At 43.0% G+C, this 25,372-nt stretch overlaps 1 protein-coding gene across 1 annotated transcript in view; it reads right to left on the bottom strand.

Annotated features, from left to right (window-relative positions):
• Window positions 1–1,128: 1,128 nt before the first annotated feature.
• The window catches only part of LOC121872038 (neuropilin and tolloid-like protein 1), a 60,244-nt gene continuing 36,000 nt past the window's right edge, over window positions 1,129–25,372 (bottom strand). Inside the window, exons 2-8 of the mRNA XM_042374689.1 lie at window positions 18,738–18,908; window positions 15,424–15,678; window positions 10,725–10,885; window positions 4,903–5,149; window positions 4,020–4,141; window positions 3,567–3,710; window positions 1,129–2,815 (exon numbers count right to left, since the gene is read on the bottom strand). Coding sequence (XP_042230623.1) covers window positions 2,162–2,815; window positions 3,567–3,710; window positions 4,020–4,141; window positions 4,903–5,149; window positions 10,725–10,885; window positions 15,424–15,678; window positions 18,738–18,900 — 1,746 coding nt within the window. The 5' untranslated portion in view covers window positions 18,901–18,908 and the 3' untranslated portion in view covers window positions 1,129–2,161. The remainder of the gene's footprint in view (window positions 2,816–3,566; window positions 3,711–4,019; window positions 4,142–4,902; window positions 5,150–10,724; window positions 10,886–15,423; window positions 15,679–18,737; window positions 18,909–25,372) is intronic.

The raw sequence follows: 25,372 nt of genomic DNA, 5'->3' as shown, positions 1-25,372 counted from the left end.
TTTCAAAAAAGGTTCGATATCATCTTTCTATGGAGAAGGAAGTGTACACATGTACAGAGTTTTCCTTGCACCTGTGATCATCAGAATGTCTCCTCTCTACCACCGTGTACACATGAAGAGGCTGACAAAACGATGTTCTTACATGTACTGGATGCAACTACAAAGAGGCTATTGCAGAATTATGTTGCTGGTCATGGACGACACAAATGTAGTTGTTCTAGCCATGTCTAGTGTTATGTTGTTTGAGGACACTGAACTTTGGATGGCATTTGGCACAGGAAAACACCTGAGATACACTCCAGCTCATGATATTGCTAAAGCATTAGGTGTAGAGAAGGCAAGAGTGTTTCCCATGTTCCATGTCCTTATTGGATGCGGCACTGTATCCTCGTTCGCAGGCAAGGGTAATAAAACTGTTTTCGGTATTTGGAAGTCATATGATGAGGTCACTACAGTCTTCACCACTCTCTCCGAAAGTCCAACAAGCTTCAACAAAAATATCATGTCTGTATATTGTGGTGCTATATGACAGAACCAGCTCTGAGACTAAAGTAGTATGAACTCAGCCACAAACATCTATTTATCATTAAAGGCCATACCACCAACAAGAGTATCACTGTTGCAGCACACAAAAAGGACTATTTACCAAGGTGGACTTTTTTAAGGTAAACACATGTCCGTGTTCCAGATGCTCCCACTCCAGAGTCCTGAGGATGGAAGAAGAGTGCAATACAAGGATGAGAACCACAGTGGACATTACTCTCCGAAGCAGCAGAAGCAGCAGCATCTTATTCGGAGTTGCTACAATGTGGTTGCCAAGAAGGAATGTAGAAGACTCTGCAAGTGTGTCAAGACAGCTCTGAAGTGTACATAGCTCTGCCATGCAGTGGCAAATGTGACCACATTACAATTAACTGTCATATATGATTTTGTTTTTAATTTCTTTTCAATTATCCTACATGCAAAGTATATACAGTAATACATGGACAGTGGTTTGATTATTTTTGTATACTGTATTCATATACTGCACAGCATAGAGTATGTGTGCAGCTTAAATGTCTTAAATATTTAATTTTCCTATTCTGATGGTGGCATTGCATTCTTTATGTATGAAAATAAAGAAAAATATACTTCAGTCACGTTTATATGTGATATACAGTACAGCATTCCTGAAGATACGAGTCATTTGATTTCTGCAATTCGTGCTGTGGCCATCTTGGATTGTACCAGTTTACAGGCTTTAGGGGAAATATTCAGCTTGGCACTACTGTATATCTAAAATAATTCAATAAATACTGTATTAAACATGATCTATGCTAATTTTGGCGCTTTTAACACAGACCCACAATTCATCTAAATTTTGTCACATATCTTCTCCATTAGTAGGCAGTAATAGTGATACAGTACCTATATCTTATCACTACCAGTTTCATCACATTATAATATAAAGGTTAACCCTTACTCAGCACATCAGTCCATAAAATTTCAATTTCATATGGTAAACAGAATTTGTATACAAATCACCAAAATTTATCATTATGGTATAAAATAAAACAGTAGCTGGCTGCTTGAACCATTGTTTGAGGATCCAGTCAATGGCAATACTGTATTGCCATGGAAGGGCAATAACTGCTCCTGAAGAGGAGCATAAAAGAGGGTTCAAATTTGAACTGTACAATCTTTCAAGAAAATAATTTAATGAATAAAAGGTCATGGCATTTTTCAAGCCTACAGGTAACTTCATGTGCAGGCTACCAGTGAAAAAAATAATTTATATACAAAATGAGGTATAATGCAGGAAATCAATGTATTCACACCAGATGCATCATTCTCTGATGAGGATGGTCTTGCCTTACTTTAAAAGGCAAGGACATAGGCTCTTTGTCCTACTGACTACCATGTCAGTAGTTGTCAAAGACACCAGGGAGAAGGGAAGGCAGTCATATGGAACAATAAGGTCCACACTGAGAAAGACTTGTTGACTCTTATTTAATGTCAATATTCTTGCAGCATTTATGAATTAGTATGGTCTTCTTGAATATTTAATATCAAGAGTGTATAATAGGTACAGTACAGGTAAACTCTAAGAACTGAGTCATGTACAAAAGATCTCCAGTTGGAGATACAATTCATTTATGAAAAAACTAACTTGGATTTAATCTCAATGTGTTGCCAACACATCAGGTGTTGTCTTAGGTGACTTTGTAGGCTCATAAGGTCCTCGTTCCCTCATCTCAATAACGGCCTCGGCACGGTACCTCTGGCTATAGGGGTCATCTGACTGGTCATCAACTTCATAGTGATCGTTGTGTCTTGGTACCGGTGATCTCCTGTAGGTGCCGTAATGATCTGATGGTGGACCAGACGGTCCTGCTGGAGTACGTCCATAATGAGAACCAGGGGGAGGAGGTGGTGTGGGAACAGAGGGAGGAGGACCAGGACTTAATGGGGGAAGGCCAGGAGGGCGTCTATTAGGTGGAGGAGGTGGTGGAGGCGTCATAGGGAGCTGAGTTTGACCAGAGTCTCTTTGAGTGAGTAATGAGTCTCTCGTTTGACACTCACAGTCACGCATTTCTACACAAGATTCCTCCATGTCATCAATCTCCTCTTCATCTTCATCCTCATCCACCTCACTTTCAGACTCCGACTCTGGCCTAATACAGGGATGGCCATTGGTTTTAGCATCAGAGATGTACCATGGGCCAGTCTCATTCATTGTTGGTCGATGAGCTGCTTGAGGCGACGATGTAATAGACATGCTCTGGCTCCTCTGACTTCGCTCCTCTAATTGTTCACGAGATCGACGAATATTTTCCTATAAGGAACATTATCATTATTATGTTGTGGAGGAAATACTGCAGGTAGATACTATTTTCCCCAAATGGGAAAGAAAAATAACAATCCTCTTTCATCAGTTTTCAATGATCAAGTACACTGCTTCATCTGAGAGTGGAATTTGCAATGATTAATTCTGAAACATAAGCTGATGTGAAGAAAAGACTATTTTAATTTTCATCACTTCTCCCTTCCTTTTCCTCCTTTGTTTTTCTATCCCAGCAAAATAATTAACTATAAGCAGCAAAATGAGATCATTGTAGAAAATTAAACAGGATGCAAAGACCATTTTTATCTGAAAACATGCCAAATTTTTAAAAGATCAGTAATTTTCTCGATTATGAAAATTCGACGAACTAAAAGAGCTGTAAAAGTAACGCTGAATCATGAAGGCTATACAGTATACTGACCAATGTTTTCAAGTCTTTATGTAAGCCACTTTTTTAATTACAGTATATGTGTATCAAAGACATCAGGTGATGCCAGTAATCACTAAGTGAAGTGATTTGAACACAACACTTCTTCAATTTCCCTCTGTTAATTTTTAAAAATAATCACATCGGAAGAATAAAGTCGAGAAGGAATATTTTCTTAAAAAAAAAAAGGATCTCTGCTTATGAATAACAATGTATGATGGAGAACTTGAAGAGAAATAACAAATTTTAGTTCAGCAAGTGAGGAAGAGATATCACAAACAACACACTTTAACGCACCAAAAGTATTGTACGTACGTGTATCTGTCTGCCGTCCCTGATGAGCTTTCTGATGCAGTTGAAACACATAGCAAAGCACATGCCACCTAACAGACCACACCCCAGTGTCAGGATGATGATAATGTGCTCTGACTGGATGTTGAACTTGGTTTTATTCCCCAACTGTGCAAGAGAGAAATGATATCACGCATTACAGTACACACAAACATGCCAAACAGAATTGATTCAGCATGGCAAGGTAAAATGAAAGTGAAAATTGAAGACAAAAGGTAAAGTGGGAAGGAATGAATGATTGCATTAGTGTCCTTCCCTTCCTCTTCCTTGGTTCACTCTAAAATCATCATTTTTGCTACTCTCAGAAGATGACAGCAACAGCAACATTTACATAAGCATAAATAATATTCAAAGAGAAGACTTATTGTATATCCATAATACTAGTAGCTCTGATACAAATATGGAAGAAGTACTCACGTCGCAGCCCTCCTCATCATATTCATGGCGGCAGTTCTTGATTTCGTTACACTTGAGGGAGTGGTGGATGCAGGTGGCGTCGTCACAGTCATACTCCTCCTCAGTACATTGCTTGTTCTCATCTGGAGAAAACGTCATTTGCGATTTATACAAATGAACTTCAATGATTCTGATATACTTTGTCTCATATATATTGAAAGAGTTGAGATAAGAATATTAAAAAAGATAATGGTGTGGCAAATCCTCTTTAATTCTGATTTAGAAAGTGTCCCCCCCCCTATTTAGATGAGGGTTTCTTATTTGCAAGTTCTCACAACCTATAGAGGCTGCTCAGTGTCAGCTAAAATACTACTATACAGTACAGTACCTATATAAGAGACCTGTAGCTCTGTATTCTATCACAGAAATGTGACCCATCTTATGAAAACTGGACTCACTCATACAAAAGCAAACCTGTCATATCCCCTCCCATGCCCTATCTACACCAAGTAAGTCATCGCCCCCCCCCCCTTTTGTGTGTGTACATGATCAAAAAAGTATCTGTGCACATTGGGTCTGATAATTTAATAAATGATAAATACACCTATGTTGCAATGTAAACACCAACATGAACCACATTACACATTGTTCGAAGATTAATCTATTTTCTTCTGAATGTGTATACTGTATAATAACAATACTGTACTGACTATGGATAAAACAGGAAATGGTGCTAGCAAGCAATATATGGCCTTTTGCAATAACCATCATCTGTGGAATCGGATTGCCTTGTGCAAAATGTGCATTGATATATTTTTGATCGTGTGTATATACTTAAATCCCCATGTTCACATATAGCTAACCTAACTGGGGGTCATCTCCAAGGGCCAGGCTGAATACTCACCATCACCCTCTTGCATGCGGTCCCTGAAGGCAGTGAACCATGCCCTGAACTCTGATTTTAGTGCCCTCGTGACTGCGAAGAAGCGGAAGTGCATGAGGTTGCTGGAGGTAATAAAGGGGTCAGCTACAGAGCCACAATAGTGCTTGATGCGATTCCTCAGATCCGTCTCTTTGCCAAATATGTCTACGTAGTTGTTGTCGCACTCATTGGGCTCAGCAAGTTGGAACATTTCAAAGAACATGTAGATCTGAGATACAGGAAAAGAGCATTTGTATTTAGGATTAAGGAGAATAGTATCTTCTTATTCTGTAACGGGAAGAAGAAATTGTAAGTCTAGAGAAAGGGCAAAGAATATGTAAATATTTGGTATGCTAGAAGAATACTGTACAGTACATAGTTCTGGGAGAAGGAAGAACATGTAGATCTGGGCAAAGAACAACAACATTGATGTCGAAGGCAATAAAGAACATGTAGACCAGGGCAATGAAAAACACGTATATCTAGAGGTATGGGGAACATCTAAATCTAGGGCAATGCAGAAAAACAATAAGTGATTAGTTGAGGAGTACAGTACTGTACCTCTATTGAAATGTCGAACTAGATACTGTATAACATGTTTAGCTATGGTATTTTAGTATGCCAGAAAAAAAATCTCCATAAAAATCACAGGTGGTGGGTACAGTAATTAGCAATGCAAAACTAATTAAATTTTCCAGGTAATTTGAAGTACAGTACAGTACTCTACATTGCACTGCAATGACCAAGATAAAATTTTTTGACCCAAGATCCTTAAACAGCATGTCGTGTCCCTATATTTAGAGTAAATTTAAATTTTCTAAACCCACCTACAGAAATGTACTTTATTATATCCAAAATAACACCCCCCCCCCCCATAAAAAAGAAGGAAGTGAGTAATTAGCATTATAAAACTCATTAAATTCTTCCAAGGGTCATTAGGATAGCAATTACTTTAATTCCAACTTTTAAACTCAAGCATATCCAGGGCCACGGAGAACACAGACATCTTGGGCTATAAAGTTCATTGAGATGTAGGGCCTTGAAAAACATATATTTTACTCGAGGTTTAAGGCCACGAAGATCAACATGGATTTCTAGGCCAATAAAGAACACTAAAGGTAGAGCCTGATGTGTAAACCCGAGTTAAATATCATAACTTTGGCTTCATGGGGTTAATCAATGACCCTTCAATAATTTTGCCAATTTTAGTTTTACGAATTAATCGATTCGTGTAGGTTTAATGTGCTCTTTTTATGCAGTTTCTAGTTAAGCTCAAACCTTTGAGTATTTAAACTCCATATTTTCTAATTTGAAGACGAAAAGTTTATTCAGTAAAAACAGGTCTTATTAATGACCCTTCAAATAATTTCAATTATTTTCAATCGAGTTATTACCTAAGACGAGTTGACAGTTAACTTTATAAAAAAAATCAACATAAAAACGGAGCTCATTTTCACTATGGTAACCATACGAGTATAGATATTTTCTAAAAAAAATAGGCCAGAAGTATAAAAAGAAGAGTGGTTCAAGTAGTTCAAAAGTCACGTGACTGCAAAACGCCCAGTGATTGGCTACACATTGAGTAACATTGCTTGGAAAGCCTCACATCACATCGAGCCCATAGCCAACGACGCTTTTTTGGGGGATCTGTAAGTACATCTAAGGCAAGGAAGAACAACGTGTACAGTCACCCAAAAAAATCCTGTCGCAAACCATGAACCCCGAGATTCAGACTCTTGACTCCGAAGCATTTATGGACAGAATAATGTATCAGTGTCTACTGCTTCGGGTTCACGAGTCTGAATCTCGGGGTTCGTTGTTCGCGACAGGACTGTACATCTATGATGAGATTGAACAACATTACAGTCCCCTTCATTAGTGTGTTTAAAGGGGGGCTCATAATATAAACATTCTACAAATACTTGAGATATTTGTTTTAATATTGTTTTACTTTGATTTCATTATATGTTTACTACTGTGGGTTTCCTTCTGTCGAATGTAAACAAACAGGCCTGCCACACTGCACAAAACCTGACGAGCCCCTGTAAATTCACTAGTGAAGGGGACTGTACATCGAGGCAATAACAAACATGTATCAAGTGTCAAGACAGAAATATAAATAAATTTTGGTCAATATCATCACTGTGGCCAATATACACATTTACAAACATTAATGACGTACTTAAACTGTTTGTAAATCAGGTGTGGAAACTGTAAATCATTCAGGAGATGTAAACAAGTTGTGGGGGTAATCAGCTGACTTGGGCCTTTAACACTAACTTAATTTACCCGGCATTAAGGAATGTCGTGTCAGCGCTAACAAGTTAAGTCACTTTGATCCTCGCGCTGACAGATTTGTTGAGCCAGATTATGTGGAAGGTTGGGGAGCCAGATGGTGTGGAAGGTTAGGGAGCCATATGATGTAGAAGGTTGGGGAGCCAGATGGTGTGGAAGGTTAGGGAGCCATATGGTGTGGAAGGTTGTGGAGCCAGATGGTGTGGAAGGTTAGGGAGCCATATGATGTGGAAGGTTGGGGAGCCAGATGGTGTGGAAGGTTACTGAGCCATATGATGTGGAAGGTTGGGGAGCCAGATGGTGTGGAAGGTTAGGGAGCCATATGATGTGGAAGGTTGGGGAGCCAGATGGTGTGGAAGGTTAGCCATATGATGTGGAAGGTTGTGGAGCCAGATGGTGTGGAAGGTTAGGAGCCATATGATGTGGAAGGTTGGGGAGCCAGATGGTGTGGAAGGTTGGGAGCCATATGATGTGGAAGGTTGGGGAGCCAGATGGTGTGGAAGGTTAGGGAGCCAGATGGTGTGGAAGGTTAGGGAGCCATATGATGTGGAAGGTTGTGGAGCCAGATGATGTGGAAGGTTAGGGAGCCATATGATGTGGAAGGTTGTGGAGCCAGATGATGTGGAAGGTTGTGGAGCCATATGATGTGGAAGGTTGTGGAGCCATATGATGTGGAAGGTTGGGGAGCCAGATGGTGTGGAAGGTTGTGGAGCCAGATGATGTGGAAGGTTGTGGAGCCATATGATGTGGAAGGTTGTGGAGCCATATGATGTGGAAGGTTGTGGAGCCATATGATGTGGAAGGTTGGGGAGCCAGATGGTGTGGAAGGTTGTGGAGCCATATGATGTGGTAAATTGGGAAAACAATCAGGTAGTTTGTTACAGTGGGCTAGATAATTACGATTCCCAAACCCTTTATCAACTTTCAAAGACACTGTATAGATTAAGCACAGTGAGAAGGTATTGTACACACATCACGCCTGTTCCCACGACTCCCCGCTCTCCTCTCTCTCCGAAATGGGTGAAGTTAAGTTAAGTTATAATGGGTTTTACGTGACCTATACTCTATTTCCTGAGATTCCTGAACTACACAAACCCTGCTGAGAAGTTGTTATTGGTTTTCGATAACGTCTATACCATTCTGCTTTAACTGGGAGGGAAGGAGGGAGGGAAAGTGTGACCTCAACTCTTGATGGCAGAAGCTTGAAGTTTCAGCTCTTTAATGGAGTATGTCTGAGCTCTTGGTCCCGTCTAGATGAAGTGTAATATCATAACTTTTACCGGAAGGGTCTGAACTTTACAGCTTTTCTTGGATAGAGTCACGACCATGGTCCTCTCAAGGGGTCTTTGAGGAGAATTTTCACTACAGCTGTGAAGTTGAGCTTTGAACTCTTACTGCCGCCAAACTCTTTAACTCCATACTCACACTGAGGGAGGGAGAACTGAGCTACGTGACCGAGGTAAAACTTCACAAGTGTAGAGGGCAGACGGGAGGAAACAGTGGTGTAAAGAACAAACTTGTGTGATGGTAAAGTGTATAGTCTCAACTCTATCCAGGAGAAGACAACTGGAGCTCCACTTATTAATGGAGTCCAGTCTAAACTACTGCTCTGAATAGTGACAAAATTTATCCTTTTTTTTTGTTCCTGCTGGCATAAAATTATTATCTCCACCTTCATTGAGGTCACGTTAAATCTTTTGGCATTTAAGCCAAGAATTTCATCTCGAGTTCGCTAAAATTTACATCCTCAACTGTTACTACTTAAAACTTAACCTATTAATTTAAAACTCTGAATTCTTATAGGCTGAATATAGTCAATAAATACAGTCAGTTCTTATTGGTTTGAAATCTTGACAGAAAATTTAGTGACTTCATTTATTTTTAGGTGGAAATTTAAGCTACAATTGAACACTCAAACAAAGACGAGTGATAGAGGCTTCAGTCATTATTACCACCTCACCATTACATGCACTCGAGACTTCTACAGGATTATTACGATTGTTAATTAAGTCTCAGGTATTTGTCCTGCGATTTGACAGACTTACAGTATAGAGAACAGAGCTTGCTCGCTCGCTCACACACACACACACACAACACACACACACACACACACACACACACACACACACACACACACACACACACACACACACACACACACACACACTCATCACCAGAAAATGAATGAAAAAATAAGAGGAGGCTGTGGTGGTGGTGTGGTGCAAGACGTTTACTTCAAGTAGTGGAGGTGGTGGTCAGTGAGCCTCGGGGACACACAACTGCTGGACCCTCCTCTCACCTCCCTCTCTCACCCCCCCTCGCTCCTCTTACCCTCACTCGTGCAAATCGACACAAAATGGACCTCAAGTTTTGGGTGAATGAGACTGTGAGAGTGGCGGCTATACCTCGGGCCTTCCACTTCTCTTGAGTGGATGTGGGTAAGGTGATGGTCTCTCTCGGTAGGTGGAGGACAGGTACAGGGAGGGTGGGAGGAGGTAGACAGATGGAGGGAGGCAGTGAGGAAGTAGAAGGGGACAGATGGAAGGAGGGAGGAGGTGATTCATAGCTCCTCTACCTGTATCTAAATTACACCTACAACACCTGAATACATACCGTTGTCCTTCAGAATGAGCAGAATATGACTGATGCGTTAACCTATTTACATTTTCTAACACGTCTAGATGCGTTTATATAACCTAATTGCGTTTTGGTCAAGGTTTCGGTGCGTTAACTTTTACCTATTGACATTTACATTAATTTACGTTTTTTTTATGAGGTGTTTCCCGTGGTACGTCTCTTGCCTCGCGATCAGGTTACGTTCAGAACCAGATAATATATTTTCTAGGCATTAATCAATACTTAGCCACTAACTGTATTATCTTTGTAAATTATCTGTAAATGGTAAATATATCAAGTACTGTACTGCCACCTGCATTTACACTATCCTTCATCTCTATTCCTTTTGTAAATGATCTGTAAATAGTAAATATATCAAATACTGTCTCTTGTATTTTACATTTTACCTTATCTCTATCAGAATTACCCAATGTATGTAAGGCAACCTATATACTGTACATACACCTCAGAGTATCTAGGTGTGGAGTACCGATATCCTATGCTTATGTAAACCCACAAATAACTGTGTAAACCTACGATTACCTATGAAAACACACGAGTACCCTAAGTAAACCTACGAATACCCTAAGTAAACCTACGAATACCCTAAGTAAACCTACGAATACCCTAAGTAAACCTACGAATACCCTAAGTAAACCTACGAATACCTAAATAAAGCTATAAATACCTCAGTAAACCTAAGCCTACCTATTTATACCCCAGTAAACCTAAGCCTACCTATTTATACCTCAGAATATACCTAAATATCCACGAAGCCAAATGTACACCTCAAGATTTACACGTCCCAAGATCGTCCTGACCCACTGAACCCACGAATACCTCAAGTACTGTAAACCAAAATGTAAACTCGAGATTAACAAACCCGTCCTTACCTTCTCGCCGGGTTTGACTCTGATGACCCAGGTACAGTCAACAGGGTAACTATAGTTGATAGAGTAGTTCAACCTCGACTGTGTGATGTTGGTGTGAGTGATGAGGCCTTGTACTCCAGATACTTCGAACTGACACGGTCCGATCTCTGGTCTGTCCAACGCTGCAACAACACACACACATAAGGTGAAGTAAAAACTAAAGACATACGTTTATATATCAGTCATCTTGGAAATAAACATCTTAAGTTTATTACAGTGATGGTAAATATAACAGCAAATAAAACAATATGTAGTAGATACAAGTGGAGGGAGGGAGAGAAAAATATAAAAATACTAAGAGATAAGCAACAGCCCCAGGGAGATGAGAAACGAAGAATATAATTATTGAATATATAAAAAAGTGTAAAAATATACAAATGGTCAAATGAAGAAAACAATTAAATATTGGATGTTTTCTGAGGGTAGAGTGATATATATTATTAAAATTAAAAGAGAGAAAGAGAGAAGAAAAAATCAAATAGAGAGTGAGATCATGACGAACCTCTTACACCACAACACAAACTCTACGGTGTTATCCTACCTTATTTAACTTACTGTTCTTATAACCCGCATGAAGACGTAACAGATGGTTAGGTTGGAAGCTAGAGCGATCTGCCGTAACTACGCTAAAACTTTAATAAATTTGTCTTTAATTTACCCTATGCAGATTTTGACTATTAGAAGTGCGCATAAAGTTACTGAAGATTATAAGTGGACGCATATTTTACAAACACCTTGTAGGACATGAAGATAATGTTCTATTATTTAAGGAATATGTCAGTAACGATATATAGAGAAAAGCAAAGGCCTAGGGTGGGCCAGGTGGAGGAGGAGCGGTGGACTAGGTGGAAGAGGAGCGGTGGGCTAGGTGGAGGAGGAGGGGTAGACTAGGTGGAAGAGGAGGGGCGGACCAGGTGAAGGAGTGGTGGACGAGGCAGAAGATGGAGGAGGAGGACGGGTGGACGAGGAAGCAGGAGGAAGAGGGGTGGACGAGGAAGCAGGGGGGAGGAGGAGGTGTGAACGAAGCAGCAGGTGGAGGAAGAGGAGGGTGGAGGGTGGACGAAAAGGAGGAGGGGTGAATGAGCGTAGCTGGTGGAGGAGGAGGGGTGGAAGAGGCAGGTGGAGGGGTGTTCAAGGTGTATGGAGGTACAGTAACGACCCCGAGCTGGGAGATGAGGGTAGATTGGGCAGGTGTAATAAGCATCCCTCACTTGCCCCTAGCGAGCCACACACACACACACACACACACACACACACACACACACACACGCACACACACACACACACACACACACACACACACACACACACACACACACACACACACACACACACACACATGCACACACACACACACACCTAACTTATGTAATGCCCAGCCAGAGGGTCCAGGCAGGTGGAGTACATAGTCATGCAGTATAGGAAGATTACTTGTCATGCATAGAGGGAGAGATAAGGGAGGGGAAATATTATCCTGAGGGGAGGAGGGTGCCAGGATGTATGTTTGTGAGGGAGAGCAAGAGGGGAAAGGTGAACTCTATACCGGAAAACAAGGGGACTAATATATACGTGTTGAGGGGCCAGAGGGGAGATAGTGGCACTCTGAGGGAGATGCCAGCGTTAACAAGGAGGGGGACATGCACTAGTCTCCTATTAACAAAAATTACGCAAGAGAACAATGATGGCAGCGTAGGTGGAGAGGAAACTGTGTAGGGGAAGACCACAGCTCGGTATAGGTCGTGAGCTGTGACATAATGGACTCATCCTTATCTTCACTATCTTCACTACCTTCACTATCTTCACTACCTTCATTATCTTCACTAGCTTCACTATCTTCATTATCTTCGCTTATCTTCGTATTTCCTTATAGATCAACACGACTTATCAACCAATAAAATAAAAAAAATGTCTTTTTTTTCGCCCCAGCCCGCCCACCAAAAGTAATTATGACATATTTAACAGGTCACGGGAGGTCAGATCACACTGTTGGCTACACCTACGTTGACCATCACTAATTGTGGTGTAAGAGATAGCTTCCACAATCACTCTTTCTGCTCCTTACTCACGTCATTATCTTCTACACCACAAACATCCAAACGTAAATATATCATATCATTGTCTTCACTACTATCACAGGACTCAATGCAATACAATTCAAACATAACATAAAGACGAGAGTCATCATTTTTCTCTCTATGCTTCCAGTGTTTACGATAATGTTGCTTAATTATTCCAATATTAATGTGTGTGGCGATAAAGTTCCTCATTAGATATTAATATGTCAGAATGTGAAGTGTTTATTGATACTGTCGTGTCGTGTTGTGTCGTGTGGTCACCCTGCCCTTGGCCGTGAGTGACTGTTTATAATAACTTACTATCAATTATTTGGCCGGGGTGATGTGTTTGGCCTACATTATTCACTTATGTAGTCTATCAAACTGACGTCACTAAAAAACTCTACCCGTATTCATCACTTTAGAGTCGCTGTAGTTTGCTGTAGGTTTGAAAACTTTCTTTACATAAGACAAATACTTTTACCCCCTTATTAAAATTATGAACAAATTGCCTCAGGCCCCAGCTATTTAATTTTGAAAAGGTAAGAGACTGCTGCTACTACTACCACCCCCGAGCCCTCCTAACTATCAGAGACACCAACAACAAGTAGAGACAGTAACGGGTAGTATAATTACACCTCTTTGACCTCTTAATTCCATTACCAGGCACCAGAGGGGGTCACTGGATCACGACTAAGTGAGTTATCCCTCTAAAACGGCAACACAGTGAAAGAAAACGAAGGGGAAAAATAATAATTGATGTGTTTTTGCCCGAATTCGCAAACATACGAGTACAGACAGACAGACAGACGGATAGACAGTTAGACAAACAGACTGACAGATACATAGACATACAGATAGACAGACTGATGGTAAAACTCCTGATCTCTCTTCAGGGCAGTGAACACAAGGACGAAAAATAACTTAATTTCATTATATATTTTTTTTTTTTACCTGTCATGAAATTCGATTGAATCTCCAACAGATATTTTGTATAAAGTTAATATATATTGGTGGACCATACTGTATCGTGTTCATTACTTATACTGTATATGTTTTAAAATGATTGAAAATAGTGTGTGTGTGTGTGTGTAATAATAAATAAAATAATAATAATTAACGGTTTATTGAAAGAGCTTGGCAGCCAGAAGGCTGAAAATATACAGTTACATATTTGGGGAATGGGTTTCGAATTCCAAATAATATACAAGTAACATAAGTGATACAAATAAGATATATAATAACTAGGTGGGGAAAAGCTCAAACTACAGGGCATTTCAACATAGTGACAGTGCAAGGAGTAGTGTTTACTGGGGAGTGAATACACTGGTTTATTACAAGTTATTGATAATTTTTACAATGGTTGGGACTGGGCTGTTCTTATAGCGATCAGTTCGTGCACGTATGGGCTGGATGCGGTTGTGGTGTCGAACAGCAATTCTCGGACAAGGGATCTCAGGTGGTAGTAGGAGCCGGTGTCGGGGATGGTGTAGAAGCTTCTTACCAAATTTGCAAATGAGGTCGTGGTGATGGTCAGTGAGAGTCGAAAGGGTCAGTGTGTTGAGCGCTTCTTGATATGTGGAGTAGGAAGGGGAGAGAATAATCTTGCATGCCCTCTTTTGCACTTTTTCTAGGTGTTTACGTTGTGTGGCATTTAGGGAGGAAGACCAGGTAGGGGAGGCATAGGTGAGCTTGGGAAGTATGAATGTTGTGTAAACACTGAGGAGCTCGGGTGCAGGAACTCCGAGGGACTTGAGTCGGCGGAGGAGGTGGAGACGGAAACTGGAGGATTTGACAACTTCACTGACCTGTGGTTTCCAATTTAGTTTGTTGTCTATGGTGACGCCGAGGAGCTTCGTGGAATCTACAACCTGGAGTGTGTTCGGACCTAAAGTAATGGAAGGAGGTGGGACAATGTCGGAGGAGAGGTTGATGTGCATAACCATGGTCTTGGTATGGTTGATGGTGACATGGTTGTTGGTGGCCCAGTTTTGGAGACTGTTCAATAAATCCTGAAGGGCGGTATAGTCGGGAGCAGAATTGTTGACGCTGATCCCAATGGTGGAGTCGTCGACATATTTCCAGCAACAGGTGTGTGTGTGTGTGTGTGTGTGTGTGTGTGTGTGTGTGTGTGTGTGTGTGTGTGTGTGTGTGTGTGTGTGTGTGTGTGTGTTTGATTAGATTAGGTTCAGTTAAGTTGGGATGATTAAGGTAAGGTGAGGGGGTAGGGTAGGGTAAGGGAGGGATGAGTTGGGTAAGGTAAGGTAAGGAGGTTAATTCTGTTTTTTCCGCTGTGTGACTTTCCTCCTAACACTCAATATTATCACTTTGTCTCCCAGAAGTGAGGCAACAGCGAGAGTGTAGACCAACGAACTTATTCAGGTGGATGTGTGTGTACTATACAGCTCGTTTGTTGACCGAGACAAAACAGTCCCAGCACACGTCGTCGCCCGGTTAAAACTGTGTTAACCTCCGTAAAATTAAATTAATGAACGTTTGCATTCGCTCATAAGGCTGACAACAGAAGATAACATAGAAAATTACATATTGAAAAGATAACTACGTAACACACATTGCCAGGTACAGAAACAATCAACACAACTCACCTGTATTTTCTATGTATTGATAGACGGCCTTAAAGCCCTTGTACTCTATGGTCTCGTCTGAGGTGAACCTGAGCCACAAGTGACTGTCCTTGGAGGTGATAATAGGCGGGAAGTCGTGGCCGCAGTAGCGACCCTTCAGGTCAGAGTACCCGTGAGCACCGTCCCGCACCTCCAGGAAGTCGAATTCACACTTCTCCGACGGTTCCATGTCAAAGTAGTCCCGGAAGTCTATTCGTATTACGTAGCCGTACGCAGCTGTGAGGGAGAAAGGAGGGGAATTTTGTGTGTGAGAGAGAGACATAAAATATGCTCGGAAAGTGACTGAAGCGACGCCCCTGAAACGGTGTCGTTCACACAAGACGCCACACTCAAGGATGACACCCCACCTCCCTGTTGGTTATTGTCGAGTGACAGTCATGATGAGCGCCTCGCCTCCTGCACCACACTCGCCAACTGTCCTCACTGCTGTTGCTGGGCGTCGCCTCCCTCCACACATCATGACCTCGCCCTGTAAACTGTCAGTAAGGAATTAATCACGACAGCACCTGACATTCGTGACGGTGTCCTGGGTGTGTGGTACTTATTTGATCTAATATGGGAGAAGTCTTGGCCTGTGTGTGCATTATAATTTATTTTTATTAAAGTTTAAAAGTTGCACACGGATTTTATCAACACCATGTAGTCCTCAGCATTCGCAATCCTTGTCATTTATGGGTACTGGAGTCGGGCCGCCACCTTGAGAAGGAAGGTTCGGTTCTCTCATCCGTCACCCGTGTGAGTGTTGGTTGCGTGGTCTCACAATGTTGGTCTGCTGCACAAATATACTTACTTTCAACTGGTAAACCGAGAACACGGTAACCTGACGATCATTGTTGCACAGATTAATAAACCGCTGCAATGACTACACCAATAAGCATTACACATACATGCCGTCACGCGAGGTCAATAACCATTTAATTCTCTGGATAAAATTATAAAACCCATAACAGTCTTACTAACTTTCACCAATTTACACAACCAACGACTTTTAACAAACTCACAAGTTCACAACAAAGTTCTGTAAAACTGTCTCAGGCGAGGTGAGGATCACAAGAACATGTAAATCACACAATTGTTGAGTAATTCCTCCAGAAAAAAGTTTAACTGTGGCCAGGAAACAAGATTAAGTCCGCTGCAACACTCGTGAATAAAGCGTTATCCTCCACTCCCACGCCTGCCCTCCCTCCATGACGCGTCACTATGCAAATATCTATTAAACTCGACTACAGTAACAAATTGGAGCATTTCCCTTGATACTCGAGGAAAACATTCTCGTTGTGGCCATCACTTGGGGGTAACTGAACGTCGGGATGTGTCAAGACTCGTGTAGGATGAAGAACACCTCAGACACGGACGGTGTTTATGTGACTCCTGACGGTGACGGAGTGGAGCCTCGGAGCCGCTCAACGATGAGGTGTGTGTGTGTGTGTGTGTGTGTGTGTGTGTGTGTGTGTGTGTGTGTGTGTGTGTTAAATATAAATATATAAGGCTAAAGAAAACAGGGTCTGAAGGGCAGTGAAGGGGTATATGAGGCTGTGAGGGAGGAAGCTGAGGTTGTGAGGGGCAGTGAGAAAAATATCAGATTTTGAGGAGCTGTGTGAGGTTGTGGAGGGCAGTGAGGGGGTAGATAGGCTTCGAGGAGCAGCAAAGAGGCATACGTGACTCTGAGGTTAAAACTTGAGCAACTCCTTGTGTAGTAAACCGGTAACGAAGGAGAGAAGTCCAAGAATCATGAAATAACTGAGACTGTAGCGGCAAGATATAAACAAGTCTCGTAGTCAAGGCAGATGACGTATGGTAGAAGTGGGAGGAATATTTTACACGTCAACTGACTGTTAAAGAGATACAGACGAGATGCAAATGTTTAATGTGGAGAGAGAGAGAGAGAGAGAGATAAAACGCGTGGGTGGGTAAGAGAAGGAGGGGGGGGGGGAGATTGAGAGAGACAACCGCATGGTGTGCTGACAAGGGAGGAGAAGTGAGGAAGATGGTGGTGATGGTGGCTGGCTATGTCCTCCTTACAATGCCAGAGTACGAAAAACAATATAATCATCATTCTGTAAATAAACTTAGGGCGAAGAAATGAAGATCTTATGTCCGAATATAGTGTTAATAGTTTGTTCATTCTTCACTGTGTACTGTGTTGACGTAGGGAGTAACGACGGCTTTACCAAGACTCCAACTTTTCTTGATAAAATCCAAGATGGGTGATGGATGTTTATGGTGAAGGAGAGCACGCACGCACGCACACAAACAAACACACACACAAACACACGCACATACACACACACACACAGAGGGAGAGAGAGAGAGAGAGAGAGGTGGTAGGGACGTGTGAGTCAGGAGTAATGGCATGGTAGAAAGATCATAAAGTTAGGCAGTTATCTGTAGGGCGCCAAGAATGAGTGTGAGTGAAGTGAGGGGTACAATGGAGGTACACATAGTATGGTGGGTGTTGTAGTAGCCACACAGAGGTACGCGGGGGAGGAATGACTTGGTTTAATCATAGTCTACAGAAAACAAAATTAACTACCACCATTCAGCATTGCAGAATACAGTACCATTTTAAACAAGTGATAAGCTGCATATTTCCTGTACGGTATTTTAATCACAATAATTATAGCAATAATAATGATAATAAAGAGAGCGTAGTGTCAGACTTCCTCCAGTTAGCGCCTTACACTGGTACAGACAATCATCTGATTCTTCCGGGATATTATTCACTTTGTTTCTATAATACTAATTTCCAGATAAAGGAAGAGGCAGCATCTCTCCAAGTGTTTAAATGTACTGCACTGCACTGCACTGCACTGCACTGCACTGTACTGTACTGTACTGTACTGTACTGCACTGTACTGTACTGTACTGCACTGCACTGCACTGCACTGCACTGTACTGTACTGTACTGTACTGTACTGTACTGTACTGTACTGCACTGCACTGCACTGCACTGTACTGCCGTAAAACTTACCCGACACAAAAATGATGATGGAAAGGATTTCCAACCCAGACGTCTGACTGTGCATCTTAAATCCCCTATCTGACGTATTGCTGCATCTAACTGCACAACATCCCGTTATAAGGCAAAGAAAAATCGTTCATCTACAGCAATGGTCAGATGGTAACTGATGTAAAATCAGGCGGCTCACTGCGCACTGGTGGAAATAAAATGGTGCCCAGTGATCACATGATCTCATTTTTTGGGACCCTCCATGTCGCTGCTCCCGGTAGTGTGGTGGGTGTACTGAGAGCCACACAGGAGGTTTGAGGCTCACCTTCGAGTCTGAGGATACACTCGGTGTCCTTGGGGTAGTCGTTGGGGTAGAGGGGGCTGTAGAACTCCATGGAATCGTGGTTAGGCTCGCTGAAGAGCCGGCACTTGTCCTCCTCGCTCACCATGCCCGTTGTCCCTACTTCCGGCCGCCAGTTGGTGTTCATACGTCGACCTGCAGGAGGAGGAACCCATTATTCACCTGTCGGAGATCTACCTTCACCATGTACACAATCTACAGTAATCCCGCCTTAAGTTCCGTAGGGCATAAACTACATCTGCCTCCACTTGCACCGACCCCTCACACACACACACACACACACACACACACACACACACACACATGTACACAGGCCAGGCATCTTTTTTACATACACAATTCACAAGTAGCGACAAAGGAACCGGAAGACGAGTTTATTAGGGAAAGTGATGATGGTTATTACTACTTTCACATTATTTACACGAACCCACCTCTTGCTCACCACACCTGAGTACACTAACTGGCTCACCACCTGAGTACACTAACCCACCTCTGACCCACCACACCTGAGTACACTAACCCACCTCTTGCTCACCACACCTGAGTACACTAACCCACCTCTGGCTCACCACACCTGAGTACACTAACCCACCTCTGACCCACCACACCTGAGTACCCTAACCCACCTCTGACCCACCACACCTGAGTACACTAACCCACCTCTGACCCACCACACCTGAGTACACTAACCCACCTCTAGCACCACCACACTACTGATTTAAACCTAACACACCCATAAACTTCAATATAATTTACTTAATACGATCTACTAAATAACTTACAATGCTGCTAATTAATGAGGCGCCAACAAGCCCGACTATCGCTCGCTAACTTACAATGTTTACACGAGTCGCACAACCTGGTATTTTGATCACTAAATTTATTCCCTGGTGGCGATATACTGAGAACAGGTGCTGAGATTAGGTGCTGAGAAGAGGTGACGGGACTAGGTGCTGAGTTGACAAAGACCGGGAGGGAGGAGAACGGGGACCAGGGAGGGTGACAGGGCACCAGGGAGGTGAGCGAGACCAGGGAGAGGGGTGACGAGACCATGGGGAGGGGTGACGAGAACAGGGGAGGGTGACTGAGAACAGGGGGAGGGTGACGAAGACCAGGGGAGGGGTGACGAGGACGAGATAGCCTAGGAGGTGTTGGGTGTAAAAAAAGAAAAGAAGTGCATTATTGCCACAGGTCATCCAGTGAGCGCGACGTGACAAACTTTAGCAGGAAGCAACTATTGTAGGGTAATGGTGAGGTCTCTCTCTCTCTCTCTCTCTCTCTCTCTCTCTCTCTCTCTCTCTCTCTCTCTCTCTCACAATATATACATAACGTTGAAGGGCAGGTAAGTTCCCCTGTATGTTACCTGAGGCATAACCTTGTTAATACTGTTTACCTTGACAGTGATGACGTCATAGCTCGTAAGGTCTCCTGTGCAAACTACGCAACTAAACGAGGTCACTGTCAATCCTCCTCCAGACGACTCTCACCCACACACATCCTCTCTCCCCTACACACACCCCTACACCCTCCTCTCTCTCCCCTACACACTCTTCTTTCACCCACACACATACACACAAACACCCATACACACTTCTCTCATCCGGACACACAATCCTCTCACCCACACACCCCACCTCCACCCACACACCTCCCTCCCACACACCTCCCTCTCACCCCCACCCACCCCCCTCTCCCCCCACATCCCCTCCTCTTCCCCACACCCCCCCTCTCCCCCACACTCCTCTCACTGAAAAGATCCCACGTCATATTCCCTCACTTTTCCCCTCCATTACGGATACACTCACTTAGGCAGATTACCTCCCACAACTCTCTCACAGCGCCTGCTTTCTGCCTTCCTCCTCACCTTTCACTCTTAACAACTTTTTCCACCAAACTCTACTGCTATCTGGATTCTACGCTTGATTATAGCACAAACCAGTAGCTACAACCATCTGCCTATAACAACCACAACCTACCTGTCTATAACAACCACAATCACCTGTCTGTAACAACCATAACTTTCCTGTAACAACTACAATCTGATTAACAACCACAACCTGATTAACAACCACAACCTGATTAACAACCACAACCTACCTGCAACAACCACAATATGATTAACAACCACAACCTACCTGTAACATCTACAATCTGTCTGTAACCACAATCTACCAGACAGTGAGTCAATGACCAACAGTACCCACGAGCAACCACTAATTAGTTAAGACCAACACCTGTCTTATCTACCTCCTCCTACCACCACCACCACCACCACCTTGGCCTCCTACACCCTCCTCACTAGCCATCACACCTGTCAAATACAACACCTGTGTATGCTAACAAAACAAATGTATACTGACGCCTGCCAACACCTGCGTCAGATATAATTAAGTATTGCAAACCTTCAGAATCTGTTGATGTTTTAAGATGTGTTCAGGAGGAAAGAGAAAGAACACGCCATCACGCAATCACGACCACCCACCTACCCACACCCACACACACACACACACACACACACACACGCACACACACACACACCCACACCCACCCACACACACACACACAGCTACTTGCCAGAGATTACCTGTGTTACGAGGGGCATCAAGAGGAGCCATTACTACCATCACACCAAGTTGAGGAGACATTGTTTATCTGACCTTGTTTTAGAACCCAACACACACACACACACACACGTCATTTAAAGAAACTAAACTACTCTGTGTGTGTGTGTGTGTGTGTGTGTGTGTGTGTGTGAGAGAGAGAGAGAGAGAGAGAGAGAGAGAGAGAGAGAGAGAGAGAGAGAGAGAGAGAGTCCTTCCTACACGACCAAATATCTAACGCAACATAATTTTAACTGATATAATGAAGAACAATTTATCATAAACAAACTAGGCTGTTATCTTATACAAAAATGGTTATGTGACTAATTGCTTTCGATAATGAGGACACTTAGTCATGAGTAAAATGGCAAATTTGATTAAAATGCCTTGACGGGAGACGGGAGGGGAGACGGGAGGAGGGGAAGGATGAAGGGAGTTGGGTGGGAGGGAGGAGAGAGAGGTGGAGGAGGCACTGGGTCATCACCACCACTAGATCACCACCACCACCACCACTCAGTTCACACACCATTAAGGGAACCATTGGTCTTAATTTCAATGAATTTGTCTCACATTAAACACTGGACTGAGCTGTTCTCGTGTTGACACTGTACACGTCACGAAGCACTGGACCACCGGTGTTCTTAACTGGTGAAGCCCTGGACTGTTTTGTTAACCTAACCTAACCTAACCTGAACTAACCTTTACTAACTCAGTCAAGCCTAGCCTTCCGTAATATAACCTAACCTTCACTTACTAATTCAACCTAATCTAGTCTAACCTAACCTAACCTAAGCTAGAAACTACACTTATAGGTAAATAATCACAAGCAATATTATCGTTTCAATCTTATACTTAAGAAACGACCCACAACGACTTGACGACCCACAACGACCTGACGACCCACAACGACCTGACGACCCACAACGACCTGACGACCCACAACGACCTGACGACCCACAACGACCTGACGACCCACAACGACCTGACGACCCACAACGACCTGATGATCCACTGTTGGGTGACAGATGGTGCTCCTTCCTCACGCCTGACACCAGCTGACCAGGTATAAACAGGTGGGTCATCGCCGTGTATTCAACAAACAGCTGGTCGTGAACAGATAGACAGAAGGACGTGTCACTTACAGATGGATCACACACACACACACACACACACACACAACAATTCTGCTCCCAACTATACCGCCCTTCAGGATCTATTGAACAGTCTCCAAACTGGGCCACCAACAAACCATGTCACCATCAACCATACCAAGACCATGGTTATGCACATCAACCTCTCCTCCGACATTGTCCCACCTCCTTCCATTACCCTAGGTCCGAACACACTCCAGGTTGTAGATTCCACGAAGCTCCTCGGCGTCACCATAGACAACAAACTAAATTGGAAACCACACGTCAGTGAAGTTGTCAAATCCTCCAGTTTCCGTCTCCACCTCCTCCGCCGACTCAAGTCCCTGGAGTTCCCGCACACGAGCTCCTCAGTGTATACACAACATCCATACTTCCAGCTCACCTATGCCTCCCCACCTGGTCTTCCTCCCTAAATGCCACACAACGTAAACACCTAGAAAAGTGCAAAGAGGGCATGCAAGATTATTACTCTTCCCTACCTACTCCACATATCAAGAAGCGCTCAACACACTGACCCTTTCGACTCTCACTGACCATCACCACGGCCTCATCTGCAATTTGGTAAGAAGCTTCTACACCATCCCCGACACCGGCCCTTACCACACCTGAGATCCCCTGTCCGAGAATTGCTGTTCGACACCACAACCGCATCCAGCCCATACGTGCACGAACCGATCGCTATAAGAACAGCCCAGTCCCAACCATTGAAAAATTATCACAACATGTAATAAATCAGTGTATTCACTCCCAGTAAACACTGCTCCCTACTATGTTGAAATGAACTGTATTGAGCTGATCCCCATCTAAGTTAATATATGTCTTATTTGTGTCACTTATGTCACTTGTATATTATTTGTAATTCGAAACCCATTCCCCAAATATGTAACTGTATATTTTCAGCCTCTGGCTCCAAGCTCTTTCAATAAACCGTTAATTAATATATATATACATATTTACACACACACACACACACACACACACACACACACACAGAACAATACATCTTGAAAATGTTCTTTACTTGGATATGTGTTTTTCTGGTTTTTTCCTTAAAGGAGAAACTAATTCAAAACTTATCACAGAGGAGGAAATTGCAATTCACTTCCTAAAGACCGTAAAAATGGAGGGGGGAGGGGGAGGAGGGAAAAGTGGTAACCTTAGGGAAATGGAGGCAACAACATGATAACCCTCAGAGGAGTCTATGGTCGGTGTAATAAAGGGCCTAGCTACCCCCCACCCTTTAGAGACGCTGCCAGCCTCCTGCAGGACTTTCTCCGTCGTGATTAAGTTGGTGAGTCTGGAAATAGCCGACGGTGGACTTAATCCCCGACGTCTTTTTGACTGACAAATCAATTGGCCTGATTAATTACCCGACGGAAAACTCTTATTTTTATCACTAATTTTTCATTATTTTGTTTATTTTTTTTATTCTGATATTATATAGTGAGTAATTACATACATACATACATACATACATATATATACATACATACATATATATATATATATATATATATATATATATATATATATATATATATATATATATATATATATATATATATATATATATATATACATACATACATACATACATTCACGCACATATACAAACACAAATGTCCCTATACTCACACAAGCATATCTACACACACACACACACACACACACACACACACACACAAATCAAAGAGACTTGTTTCCTGTTACTGACAATATTAAACCACAAAGAGGAAGAGGAGGAGGAGGAGGGAGAGGAGGAGGAGGAGGAGGGAGGAGGAGGAGGAGGAGGAGGGAGGAGGAGGAGGAGGAGGTAGCAGTAGAGGCAAGAGAGGAAGAAGAGGAGGAGGGGAGGAGGAAGAGGGAGAGGAGGAGGAGGAAGAGGGAGAGAGGAGGAGGAGGAGGAGGAGGAGGAGGAGGAGGAGGAGGAGGAGAGGAGGAGGGAGAGGAGGAGGAGGAGGAGGAGGAGGAGGAGGAGGGAGAGGAGGAGGAGGAGGAACGGTCGAGGAGATAGGGGGTAAGAGAGAGGAGCTACTCAACAAGATCAATCTCACAGGAAATAAAAACAACCCGACTCTCACCAGACCAGAAATGACCCACGTAGCTACCACCCCACTCATCTCCCCACACACCTACTACCACCCCACTCATTCCCCACACACCTACTCACCACCCCACTCATCTCCCCACACCCCCACTCGTCTCCCCATCACCCCACTTGTCTCCCCATCACTCCCCTCATCTTCCCCACCACCCCACTCACCTACCTCAAGAAACAACACACACAGATTCATACGTCCTTCAATGCTATACAGTAAACGTTGAGGATACCTGGGGAGAAGTGCATCTAGGGCGAGTGGAGAGAGAGAGAAAAAAAGAGAGAGAGAGAGAGAGAGAGAGAGACTTTATCCGTGTTAAAAGTAAGTGTTTAAAGAATCAGGGTGGAGGAGGAGGAGGAGGTGAAGCTAAGAAGAAGGAAGACGAGGAGGAGATGGGAGGGAGGGAGGGAGCAGCTCTGAGCGTGAGTGGACCGGAAACATAAGATGATGGATGTTCATTACGTCATCTATAATGTAAACAAAAACTCGTGTGATTTGTGTCAGATCTTGATGGGTTGTGTCGTCTGAGAACAACTCCGAGAATATGTTATAAAGTCATAGAGGTTTGAGGTTCTTTATTTAGGAACATGTAAGGACAAACTACGGGTCCCTCACAAAGAAATAAGGACACACTATGGACCTTCACAAACAAGTAAAGACTCACTACGGACCCTCAGAAACAAGAAAGGACAATCTACGGACTCTCACAAACAAGAAATGACACTACGGACCCTCACAAACAAATAAGC

The sequence above is a fragment of the Homarus americanus genome, unplaced genomic scaffold (genome assembly GCF_018991925.1).
Source record: "Homarus americanus isolate GMGI-L3 unplaced genomic scaffold, GMGI_Hamer_2.0 scaffold51476, whole genome shotgun sequence".
NCBI classification, from domain to species: domain Eukaryota; kingdom Metazoa; phylum Arthropoda; class Malacostraca; order Decapoda; family Nephropidae; genus Homarus; species Homarus americanus.
The sequence above is the reverse complement of the archived record's forward strand: the minus strand, read 5'-3'. Positions and strand labels throughout refer to the sequence as shown.